Raw genomic sequence first — 12552 nt, forward strand, 5'->3', positions numbered from 1 at the left:
TGACGCGTGTTCTCCCGGGTACTTCGGGAACCCCCTGGTGCCCGGCGGCCGCTGCCTGCCCTGCCAGTGCAACGGCAACATCGACATGCAGGACCCGGCGTCCTGCGACGCGCAGACGGGCGCCTGCCTCAAGTGCCTGTACCACGCCGAGGGGTACGGGTGTCAGCACTGCAAACCCGGTTACTACGGCGACGCGGCCACGCAGAGCTGCAGGAGTGAGTCCAGCAGTACTGCTTCCTGTGTGTGTGTGTGTGTGTGTGTGTGTGTGTGTGTGTGTGTATGAATGTACTGTATGTATGTAGGGACGTACGTATATCTATGCGTGCATGTATGTATATATGTTTATGAATGTGTGTATATATAAATATGTATATATATATATATATATATATATATATATATATATGAATATGTATATGTATGTATGTGTATATATATATATATATATATATATATATATATATATATATACATGCATAAATACATGCATACATACATCATGCATTGTATGTATGTATGTATGTATGTATATATATATATATATATATATATATATATATATATATACACAGACATTCATAAACATGATCATATATATATATATATATATGTATGTACATATGTTTATGAATGTATGTGAATGTTTCAGCTTGTTCGATTCTGTGTTTATGATTTTCAAAGAATCACGAAAATATGTTTTTGGACTCTTGTATAGAGTCTGAAGTTCTGAACACAATAACAGGAAACAAACGATAACATTTCTTGACGCTTTCATCCAAAGTGACGCACATGTTTGCTCTCCACACCGTCGACACAGCAACGTGGAGCAGTTCAAGGTCAAGCGTCTCGCTCAAGGACACGACGACATGAACTAGCGGAGCCGTTGTGCTTCCTGCTCACCTCTCTCTCTCTCTCTCTCTCTCTCTCTCTCTCTCTCTCTCTCTCTCTCTCTGCAGAGTGCATGTGTGACCCGGTGGGCACGGCGCCGCGGGCCTGCTCGTCCCCGGACGAGTGCCGCTGTGACCGGCGCGACGGCCGCTGTCCCTGCCTGCCCAACGTGGTCGGCCAGAACTGCGACGCCTGCGCCGCCGACACCTGGAACATCTCCGGCGGGAACGGCTGCCGGCGCTGCGACTGCGACCCCGTCCACTCCTTCGGATCGTCCTGCGACGCGGTGAGTCGGAAAAACAACCAAGAGCCGATAAACTGCCACGTCGTCGCCGTCCGACATCTGTCCTGCGTCGTTTCCTGCATTAGCGTCGCAGCTGCTGAACAAAGTCTCTCAATGAACTGTTGTTGAGTGAGTTTTTCTTTAACGCAACTATTCTCAGTGGGAGTGAAGCTGCAGGGCTTCAGTAAGTCTCTGTGACCGACCCGTCTAATCACAGAGCCCTGTGTTTGTGTTGTTTCTTTGGGATGTATGGACTCCAGCTGTTTTGGGGAATTGCTTCTCTCTCTCTCTCTGCAGCTCTAGTGGATGCATGGGAACGCACGTGCACGTAGAACAGTGTGCGCCCACTCAAACAGTTGGGTTTCTGTGTTTACTGGCGGCTCTCCATCAGAGGAAGGAAGTTTCAGAATACACTGTGGAATAACTGAGTGCACATTTCTCTTCAGAGGAGCGAGTTGTCCCGAAACTACAAAGCTCCATTGTGTCTGCACGTGAAAAGAAAAGAAGACATGAAACACACCGCGTCGGGCTAGAAGTTTCTCCCCTCTGATCATATTGTGTTCTTTGTGTGTTGAAGATCACGGGACAGTGTTTGTGCAGACCCGGTTTTGGCGGCAAGACGTGTCGGGAATGCAGAGAGCTCTTCTGGGGGGATCCGGAGGTCAAATGTCACGGTGGGTACCGCGCCGCCGATGCATGAAGGAACAAGAGAACCTTTTCCCACGCAGACTGAAGAGGATCGCGCTCCTGTTACGGAGTATTGACGGTTTTCAGGCTTGTTCCACTGCCCCCTAGTGGCCAACTCGAGCGTTCTGACTTTCTCTGGCTCTCAGCGTGTGAAACATGTCAGCAGTTTAGGCCATAAAAGAAGTTTGTAAGATTTAGATCATTGACCTAATATAGAGGGATGTTTAAAGTCCTCGTCCTACACTGTTCACCCAATAAGGACACGAGCATTAAATCTCATGCTCACTATTTCATTTCAAATCCAACGTGCTGGATGACATCACTGTCCTGATACTTCATGGCCTTTGCTGTATTCTCATGTTGTTTTCTCCCTGCAAGTAGTTGAAGTTCTCACCATGTTGTAGAACTATTTTCCACTCTTGTGTGTGTGTGTGTGTGTGTGTGTGTGTGTGTGTGTATGCATACCAGCGGCGGCTGTGAGCCGTCTTTGGAACGAGTTGGTTAACACTAAACGTCAGCGGCAGTGAATCAGTCTCTAAAGCGCTCCAAAAAAAACAGTTTTATTGTCCGTTGAACACACTGCCGGATGGTCCATCTGCAGAAGTGTGTACGCCTCACAGTAGCTGGCAGGGCTCAGGAGGGAGGGAGGGAGGGAGAGCTGGGAATGACCTCTCATTCCCAGCTCACGAGAGCCAGATGTTCTCCAGAACTCACGGTCGTCTTGCACCGACGCCCAGAGAACCCAGGAATCCTGAATCGTTCCTGCTGTATTCCCCAAAGGTCTCTGGAGCTGTTACTACAGCAGCTGGGCGTCGCTTTCCATCTGCACAGACGATACGCTCGCACACACTGAGAAGTGCGTGGGAGTAAAGTGTGTAAAACGTAACGAGTGTCGACCATGAGGCTTCTTAAAGACGCCGAGAGGGACGGATTTATACGTCGTCGGAGGGTTTAAAATGTTTCGTCTTGTCTGTTTCCTCGTCTGCGGGCTGTGATTTAAGGGGACCAAACACATAACCACAACGCTTGTTCTGACCCTACAACAGTTGTAATCTTTCACCGTGACAAGAAACACAACTTCTAACCCAACCGTCACCTTTTGCTCCATAAATCACACGTAAAAAAAAAAGCAGCAACACTGACGGTGGAAGCCTCTCCAACCTTGCATTCCTTCTTTCTGACTTGCACCAACCTCCTCTTCTTCCTCCTCCTCCTCCTCTTCTTCTCTGGGGAGGGAGGGCAGCCCTGCGGAGCGCCTCGAGCCTCGAAGGTCGACTTGACCTTCAAGGTCACGTTCATGTCTTAAGTTTATTTACTGGTGCTGCTGGAGGCTGAACAAGCTTTTTTTATTTCCCCTCGGGAGACTTCAAAACACCAGACGTCTCATCTAACTCTTTATCGCAGAGTCATTTAGGCCTCGCGTGAGTTTTAAACTGCAACAAGTTGGATTATAATCTGCAGTTTGACAACACAGTTGATTTAAAGATGTGAACGTATCCGAATGATGTGTTTTTTGGCCCTGTGGCGCTCCATTGTACACAGCGAGTCTTCTTTCATTTAATCTGGGTTCCTCTCCTCCAGCTTGTGACTGCGACTCTCGGGGCACCTCCAGCGACCAGTGCCACCGGGCCACCGGGCAGTGCACCTGCGCGGAGGGCGTGTCCGGGCCGCGCTGCGACACCTGTGCGAGGGGCTACCAGGGGGAGTTCCCCACCTGCGAGCCCTGCCACCGGTGCTTCGCCGTCTGGGACGCGGTCGTCGGCGAGCTGACCAATCAGACGCGCCGCCTGGACGCCCAGGTGACGCAGCTCCAGACCAGCGGGGTGACGGCGCCCTACAAAGACGTGGTCGGCAGCCTGGAGAGGAACATCAAAGCGGTCCGGGAAATATTAGAGAGCAACGCGGCGGCGGTGAAGCTGGAGCAGATCCAGGAGCTGATGCAGCAGATCACGTACGAGCAGACACGAAAAGAGACACGCAGGCGCCGCCTTTCTTCGGTTTGAGTTCACGACTGTCTCGTTTCTGCAGCGGCGTGATGTCCTTCCTGAACGGAAAGCTGAACACCACGGAGGAGACCCTGGAGCTTCTGCACGGCGACGCCAACGCCACCGACGCCGACTTGGACGCGCTGATGGACGAGGCCAACCGGCTGGAGCTGAGCGTCCAGGAGCTGAGGCGGCAGGTGCACAACGCCAAGAACGCCAACATCCAGGGTGAGGAACCAGAGCCAGCGGAGAGAAACTGTGACAGAGAAACCAGCGTGTCGTCAGCCTATTGCTTCATGTAGATTATTGTCATGTTAACAGAGAGAGTTGACAGTTTTTCATCATTGAAGTGCAGAGATGGCTTTTTTCTTGTTGGAAAAGATGTTTTTCTCTCCTCCCGACTGGCTTCGGCAAGATTTTGATTGACAGATGGTTCACTGTAGTCATCACAGGTTACTTAGTTGCTCCTGAAGCTCTTTTTTTTCCCCAAAACAGCCGAGTCATGCTAAACTTCTGCTGAAAAACACAAATAATTGGATAGAAATAACATATTCTTGTCAAATAGCGTCCTCATGTTGACATTCCCCCTTAAATAAATGAACCATTTCCATAAATTACAGGAATTCTCCTCTTATAATCCACTGGAGACCCAGACCAATACGTTTTGACGTGTGTGTGTGTGTGTGTGTTTCCAGGTGCCATGGCCACCATTGCAGCTGCACACATGGAGTCCATGACGGCTGAGCTCCGCGCCAACGCCTCCACCAGCGTCCCCGGGAGCGTCGTGGAGGCGTCGGCCGCGGTACGGAAAGCCACGGAGGACAAACTGAGCGGCGGCCAGAAGGAGTTCGACCGCAAGCACCAAAGAAACTCTCAGAAGCTGGACAAGCTGTCCAGCGAGCTGGACGCCTTCGACCTGTCGCCACTTAGCGAGAAGGCGAGAGTCTTTTTTTAAAATATCTATATATAAGATTAAGTTTCTTCTACATGTCGATAACCGCGGTGTCTTTTATTCCCTCTCTGCAGACGTGTGGCGGCGCCGCCGATGGCGCCGGCTGCTCCGGTTCCCCCTGCGGGGGTCTGGGTTGCGTCGGCGAGGACGCGGCTCCGCGGTGCGGCGGAGAAGGATGCGGAGGCCTCGCCGCGACGTCCCAAACCGCTCTCACATCCGCCAAAGACCTGGACCGGGAGATCAGCGCGGCGAGTCAGGAAGTGGACGAGCTCTCCAGGAAGGTGAGCGGACGGCGAACGGAGAAAAAAATTAATAAACTGCTGTCGAAGATAACGACACGTGTATGTGAGCGACTTGTGTTTGTGTGTGTTTGCAGGTTTGGGAAGCCGGCAACCGCGCCAACAAGGCCAAGGTGAACGCTCTAGAGGTGCTGGTCAAGTCCAACCGGAGCAAAGAGAGAGTGGAGCAGAGCAACCAGCAACTCCGGCAACTCATCAAAGACATACGGGACCTGCTCACCAGTGAGTTGCTCACTTTAATTCTAATGTGGCTGAAGCCAGAAAATACAAACCAAATTACAATAAAAGGTACAAAAATAATAAAAAAAGTTGAACTCTAGAACGAATTTTCAATATTTTACTGATTGCCGCTGGAAAAAATGAATTGTCGCCCACAACATTGTCGACGTTTGACACGCCTGTGACGTGTGTGCGATCGTGCAGACGACAAGGCGGAGGTGTCTGTGATCGAGGCCGTGGCCAACGAGGTGCTGGCCCTGGAGATGCCGACCTCCACCCAGAAGCTGCAGCTGCTCACCGAGGAGATCCGGGAGAAGGTGGAGGCGCTCACCAGCGTGGAGTCCATCCTCAGCCAGAGCGCCGAGGACATCCAGGCTGCGGAGACGCTGCTGGAACACGCCAAGGCCGCCAGGTAAACACGCCAAGGCCGCCAGGTAAACACGCCAAGGAGGAACACCGGGTGTTTCAATAGTGAGGGAAAGATGGACGCTGAACCTTGAAGAGGAACGTAGAGTTCCTGAAACGATGCTCACTGAAACACTTTTATCCGAGTGAACTGAGCCTTTAACATCTAGAAATTATGAAATATAATAAGAATAGGTTCATTTTCATTTAGATATATTAACATAGATACAAAAATGACGTTTGTCAGACAATAATAAAGTACACAAACACAAATTTACGTAAACATTTCTAAATCTTTAGATATAATCACTCAAAATATTGAGGATGATTTATTTGATATGCACAAAAACAGCAGAAAAATACCTTTTTTTGTGTTTTTTTACATTATTTGCTTTTGCTTTTTGAGTCTACAAATATTAAAATTCAAAATTTAAAGAAATTCACCCTAACATTCTGGCCTCCAGACTAAATATGAGAAAGTGACTATCATTATGTGCATAAAAATACATATTTTCTGTCCGCATGCATCAGTGTGGAGGCGACCACCTTGAAGGAGGCGGCGGACGTGGTGAAGACCGCCCTGGAGGAGACCGAGCGAGCTCAGAGCATCGCCATCGACGCCATCCAGCTGGCCCAGAACAACACGAAGGGCACGCTGGAGCTGCTGCTCTCTGTGAGTTTGACCTCTGACCTCGTCAGAAACGTCCACGTTCTCGCACATTCGCTCCACACAGACGGATGAAGGCGTACAGGATGCAGCGCCAGTGCCTTGCACTTAAATGTGCGTGTGTGTGTGTGTGTGTGTGTGTGTGTGTGCGCGTGTGTGTGTCAGGTGGAGTCGGAGACGGCCATGTCGGAGCTGAAGCTCGGCAACACCACGGGCCGCCTGGTGCAGCTGGAGCGGGAGGTCGGCCTGCTGAGGCAGAACAACCTGGAGGTCAACCGGCTGGCGGAGTCGGCCGACTGGATCACCGACCAGGCCAGGCTGAACGCAGAGGAGGCCCAGCAGGTCGCTCACACACACACACACACACACACACACACACACACACACATGAATGGACACACAAACACACACCGTTTCCTCATCATTCCATCCTGAAACGTTTGGATTTCACGGTAATGAGGTGAAGAAAAGTGTGTTTTTTTCTGCTGCTAATGCTCCGTTATGTGTGCGTCTGTGTGTGTGTGTGTGTGTGTGTAGGAGTTTGACACGGAGGTGAAGGACAGATTGGTGGATGTCGAGGACCTGGTGGAGGACAAAGGGGAGTCGGTGCTGCAGGCGAGGAGGAGAGCGGACCAACTGCAGCAGGAAGCCAAAGAGCTGCTCGCTCAGAGCGGCGTTAAGCTGCAGAGGCTCGCAGGTGCTGGAGTGTTTTCATTCACACACACGTTAACACACACTGCGCTGTGACGTTTTATGAGTATTTATGATTTTTTTCAGAGTTGGAAGGTTCCTACGAGGACAACCAGCGCATCCTGGAGGACAAAGCTGCAGAGCTGGCGGAGCTGGAGCGAGCCGTCCGCCGGGTCCTGGAGGAGATCAGCTACAAGGTGACGCTGTACAGCACCTGTCTGTGAGGGTCACATGACTGTGAGGGTCACCTGTCTGTGAGGGTCACCTGTCTGTGAGGGTCACATGACTGTGAGGATCACATGACCGCCTCCTCCAGGGTTTTAATGGCGCCGATTGTTTTCCCAAAAGCGTTTCAAATCCGCTCCCAGGAGACGATTCCCCCGAGTATTTCACGTCTTTTAGGACCAAACACTGTAATATGTTTGACACCGTCGGTGCGAACGACTTCACATTCGAGCCAAAAAGACTTTTAACGATGGAAACCAGTTGTAACGCTGCCAAAGACCATTAAAGTATTAAAGTATTAAAGTGACGAGTCTCAAAGGAAACCACTAAAAGCCAACGTGACCTCAGTGCTCGAAAACCAAGAATGTGTAGAAGTGATTCAACTATTTAGCTGTATAAGATATTATCTTTGTATTTAAATATATGGACATATTTGATAGAAACAATTTATACATACGTAATAAACCCAAAGATATTAAACATTTGTGGACCAAAAAAAACCATTTGTGAACGGTTTTGTTTCTAAGTAGGAACAAATATTAAACTTCTATTTGAAAATAAAGCTGCGGGTGTCTTTTGTTTCCTTTCTGGTGGTTTTTCTGCACATTTCCACAGGTTTCAGTCAAAATTATAATCAAACTTTCCCCATTTAATGAAAAGAAATCTGATGAACACCAAATTCTGGAGCCCCTCATTTACATCCAAACAGCTCTAATAAATAAATAAATAAAGTTAGTGAGTTGACAACAGCGCCTCACACAGGCAGACAACAGTAACTAAAGCTGTTGAAGTCCAGAATTTAAAAAAAAAGCTTAATTTAAAATGTAAATCCTTGATTTTACACATTTCAGCACGACAACTGTCACATAAGTCACTTCACTCGATATCCTACAAGTCAAACTTGGAAAAAGACGATTTACAAGAACAGAGAAACATTTTTTATTTGAGATATTTGGCATTCAGAAGAATATTTGTTCCTGTTAAAATAGAGCATCCTCCGTGAAATAATTATTTCAATATTACAAAAGATGATCCCACGACACCGACCGACCTCCTGCAGCGCATTGAACACTTGTTTAATCGGTTAATTTGTCAAAATAAATGTCTGCGTTGTATTTGTACGACAACACAACAGCGTGACGTTGTGGGTCTGTTTTGTGGCACTTTAAACAGCAGCAGCAACCCACGTAGAGCTTTGTGTTTAGTTTTTGCACAATGTTAAGACAGATGTGGGATTTTTTTAAAGGCTAAAACTGACATTGGTAGAATTTTACTGCAACTCGTCGGCGTTTACAGAGAGTTGCATTTCACATCATCGTGGGACGACTACATTTTGCTTTATAATCAGATTGTTTTGAATGTTAGCAGCTTGATAATAAGGCAGGACAAGGGGGGTTTAACAGGAAAGGAAACAGGAAAATCCTCCCACAACGCACCGGTACCATCTCCGTTTTTAGACATCTGGTGTAAAAATATATGGCGCCGTGGTCAGAGAGGAAAACCTCACACGCGAATCTCAAATCAAAAGTTTGACCAACTTTTACAAACTACAGCTTTTAAGCTACGAAACAAAAAGTACAACTAGACATTAAGACTGGAAAAGTGCTTTGGGTTTTAAATGATATGTTTTATCTAATGGACAGGGGTTAAAAGTCGAGATGTCCTGTATGAGTAGTCTCAGGTCCTGGTTCTAGTCCTGGAGGAGTAGCCTTGTTTCCTGGGTTTAGTCCTGCATGACGAGCCTCAGTTCCCGGGTCTAGTCTCTGCTGCGGGGGTTGTGTGGCGCTGGGGCTCCCTCTACGGGGGCGGAGCTGGGGACGGAGAGCAGCTGGCCGGCGTGCATGCGTTCGTTGGCGCGCAACTGGCAGCCGTCCTGCAGCATGCGCAGAGCTATCCGGGCGATGTTGCGTGAGTCGTCCAGCCCGGAGTGAGGGCGACCTTCATACTTCAGACCCAACTTCTCCAGCATGGTGCTCAGCTTGGTCTGCGTGCGCGGGACCTGTGGTGACAAAACACACACACATGATCACAAATCTGGTAACTGACGTGAAACAAAGCGAGTGTTGCTGTCCAATTACATTATTGTAGATATAGATTTGTGTCTTTTAATAAACGAGTACCTTATATACCTTCTTTGTCATTGAGTTTTTCATATAAAAACCATTAAAACCCCAGACCTTGTAGAAGTTCCCGTATGATTTCCTGATGTTGATCCACTTCTTTGCAAAGTGAGGATACCGGATCTTGCTGAGTCGGCACTGGATGTTGAGGAACTTGCTCATGTCCCAGGCCCTAAACAAGAGGTGGGCACAGAAGTGATGTAAGATTTCACTCAACAGAAACGACGGAAACAGACAGAAATCCTCTTTACAGAACTCAAACATACCCGTCAGTAAGGATGGCGTATTTGTACTTTGTCCCGAGCTCCCTCTCCTGGAGCCAAGCGACGACCCGCTGGAGGACTTCTGGGAACAGATCTGCTTCATCCACCATTTTCTGCTCAATGAAAACAAGATTATTCAATCACACCACGACTCCTGATCATGTGTTTGACAACGACATCAATAGATGTGTTGATATCAGTACTCTGGGATCAACCAACCTGTGTAATCCCCGTTAACTTCACACAGAAGTCTGAAAGCTGTGGGTTCATCTCCGGCTTCACATATTCCTGAAAGGAGTCCACCTGTAAAGTAAAAATAAATAAATAACACTCAATAAAACAGAAGTCGCCCTACAGATTAAAAAAAAACTCAGCGCTTTGAATGCAACTTACTATTTCTAGGGTGTGCGTGTTGATGAGAACCATCGGGAACTCGATGATTTCATGATGGAAGTCCGAAGGGTTATCCTCTTCACACGTCGCTTCAAAGTCCACCACACAGATGTAGTCGTAGAAGGTGTCCGTGGGCCCGCCCTCAGTGGCGGACTGCATCAGCTTCTGCCTCTTGTAGTGGCTCTTCAACCTCTTCTTCATCACGTCCTTCACACCTCTTCACGCACAAAGAGAAAAGAGGTTTAGGAAACACTTCACAGGTGTGAAATAGTTTGTTTTTTAAAAGCTGATGTGGATCCTGGTTACCGTGTGTCGAGATGCAGCGCGGCTAACTTGATCCGAAGCTCTTCCTTGGTCATGCGGTTGATGTGTCCATTTGCCACGGCGATCTCTTTGTACACCGGATGACTGAAGTCACTGTTGGACTGAGACGGAGACACCTGAGTAGCAGCTTCCTCATCAGGACAGATCCTGCTGCAAGGCTTCACCTGAAGAGGAATTATAATGTTCAGTGTGTGAGAGACAGAAACAGATTAAACACACTGTCACATTAGATTACTGTGCAGGTCGTGATTAGAGAATATGGATTAAAATATGACAGACAGAATATAACACATTAACAAGTGTGAGGTTCTTGTACATTATTTCAGTATTTTCATTGTATGTAGTTCTACATCAATATATTAGTATAGTTTGTCTTAAAATGTTATAGTATAGGATGCAATATAATATCATTAAAATATTACAGTATTGTATGTAATAGAATCACATAAGTACCAGTGTGAACCAAGTACATTAAGTTTTACATATAGAAGTATTAGGTACCACTGTAAACCAAGTACTTTAGGTTTTACCTAAAAATATTAGGTACCACTGTAAACTAAGTACTTTAAGTTTAACACACACGTATTAAGTACTACTGTGACCCAAGTACTTTAGGTTTTACATGTACAAGTATTAACTCTAAGTACCACTGTGAATAAGAAGCTAACCTCTTCTTCTTCTCTCGTGTTCGACATCTTCACGTTGACGTCCTCGGTTTGAATGTTCTCCTTGTGCTCATCCATTTAAAGTGGAAGTTAATCCAGGAACTAGTTATTTAGAAGGAAAAAAACTTAACGTGAATGTAATGCTTTTCCGAAGCGACCTAACGGTTTCGCTAGCTAACATTTAGCTAACATGACGTCACTCATTCCGGTTGTTTGTCTTCTTCGCGGGTTTTTTCCCCTCACGTTGAGCCGTTAACGGAAGTACGAAACAAATTCGTTCGTTATAATTATCACTGACGTCCCCATTAATCGATAACAAAATATATAATCGATTGCGTTGTTGTCTCAGCGCGAGACGTTGGCAGGTCGCCGCTAAACGTTCAACTTTCTTTTTTCAGGCGGGCGGTTCTGACGACTTCCGGTTTGCGCCAAAACAAAAAACGCTCTGGGGCGCCATCTTGTGTTGTGGATGATACGCGCATAAAAAAAACACTGCTCATATCTGACCGCTAGGTGGCGGTGTCCTCTCAGTTTTAGAACCAGGGGAATATATAAATATATATCATAATCATTGGATTATAAGTATTGATGCATAATGTGTTTATCACTTAAACATTGCAGCAAACTTACTCGACAGTGATATGGATATATGTTTTATTAATAATCTGAATCTGTAAAGTAACCTTTTTTTCAAATCAATTTTCAGTATGATACATTAAAAAAAATCCAGGATGTTAAACAAACCCTAAATTCAGATTATAAATTCATCTTGAATATTAAAAGCATGTCAGCTTGCCAGCAACTGCAATGAAACACCTGTTTCCTCCTTCAGTCAAAAATATATTGACAAAGGAGCATTAAAAAAAATCCCTTAAATGTCCTTGGTATGTTATATTCAGTCCAAGCGTGACATCAATTGTGATGGTCTCCACTTCCACATTAACCACATTTGACAACCACATACACTGTGCTTGTCGTCATTCATCATTACACACTGATTTGTTTTTCCATGACGGTCAACAACGCAATCTGTCTGATTTAATCTGGTTTGAATGAGTTGTCCGTCGTGCAGCCGGTTAGCTTAGCATAAAGACTTATCATGAAGACTGGCTACAGAGGACACAGGTGGGGTCAACCCTCTGGGTTCCACAGGGTCCAATGTTCTCCATGCAAACCAGCATCGTAAAAAAGATTGTTAATGTTTGTCCTTTAGAAAGAAGTATGACCTCATAGGCTATACGTTACAGAGGTGGGTACTTTCCACATATCATTGCTGATAAGATCAAATCCTTTGAAGTGTGTCTAAAGGGCCTCGTAAGTATTTTTCCAAGAAGCCACAGTACCAAGAGATATAATTACTCATAACTCCACAGAGTGTTGTCTTTATATCTTCATTTATGTCCAGTTGAACCCACAGAAATATCATGATTTTAGAGAAACAAGGTATAACATGTCAGCAGTGAGATTTAGTCTCCCGACTGCAGATC

General features: G+C 46.6%; 2 protein-coding genes across 2 annotated transcripts in view; one reads left to right on the forward strand and one right to left on the reverse strand.

The window, feature by feature from the left end:
• Nucleotides 1–7862, forward strand: part of lamb1b (laminin, beta 1b) — a 22921-nt gene extending 15059 nt beyond the window's left edge. The window contains exons 21-33 of the mRNA XM_068586331.1: nt 1–215; nt 957–1174; nt 1749–1845; nt 3440–3809; nt 3887–4071; nt 4539–4780; nt 4870–5076; nt 5172–5316; nt 5518–5725; nt 6250–6391; nt 6551–6727; nt 6923–7082; nt 7163–7862. The exon at nt 1–215 is cut by the window's left edge and continues 10 nt beyond it. Coding sequence (XP_068442432.1) covers nt 1–215; nt 957–1174; nt 1749–1845; nt 3440–3809; nt 3887–4071; nt 4539–4780; nt 4870–5076; nt 5172–5316; nt 5518–5725; nt 6250–6391; nt 6551–6727; nt 6923–7082; nt 7163–7299 — 2503 coding nt within the window. The 3' untranslated portion in view covers nt 7300–7862. The remainder of the gene's footprint in view (nt 216–956; nt 1175–1748; nt 1846–3439; nt 3810–3886; nt 4072–4538; nt 4781–4869; nt 5077–5171; nt 5317–5517; nt 5726–6249; nt 6392–6550; nt 6728–6922; nt 7083–7162) is intronic.
• Nucleotides 7863–8892: 1030 nt separating this feature from the next.
• eri1 (exoribonuclease 1) lies at nt 8893–11509 on the reverse strand. Its single transcript, XM_068586523.1, has 7 exons — nt 11069–11509; nt 10383–10564; nt 10077–10293; nt 9903–9986; nt 9687–9796; nt 9478–9592; nt 8893–9299 (listed from the first exon to the last, which is right to left on the reverse strand). The coding sequence occupies exons 1-7, from the start codon at nt 11141–11143 to the stop codon at nt 9057–9059; spliced, it is 1026 nt and encodes a 341-aa protein (XP_068442624.1). The 5' UTR covers nt 11144–11509; the 3' UTR covers nt 8893–9056.
• Between the last annotated feature and the right edge of the window lie 1043 nt (nt 11510–12552).

The sequence above is a fragment of the Clinocottus analis genome, unplaced genomic scaffold (genome assembly GCF_023055335.1).
Source record: "Clinocottus analis isolate CAN_PGR_092001 unplaced genomic scaffold, fCliAna1.0.p SCAF_20, whole genome shotgun sequence".
NCBI classification, from domain to species: domain Eukaryota; kingdom Metazoa; phylum Chordata; class Actinopteri; order Perciformes; family Cottidae; genus Clinocottus; species Clinocottus analis.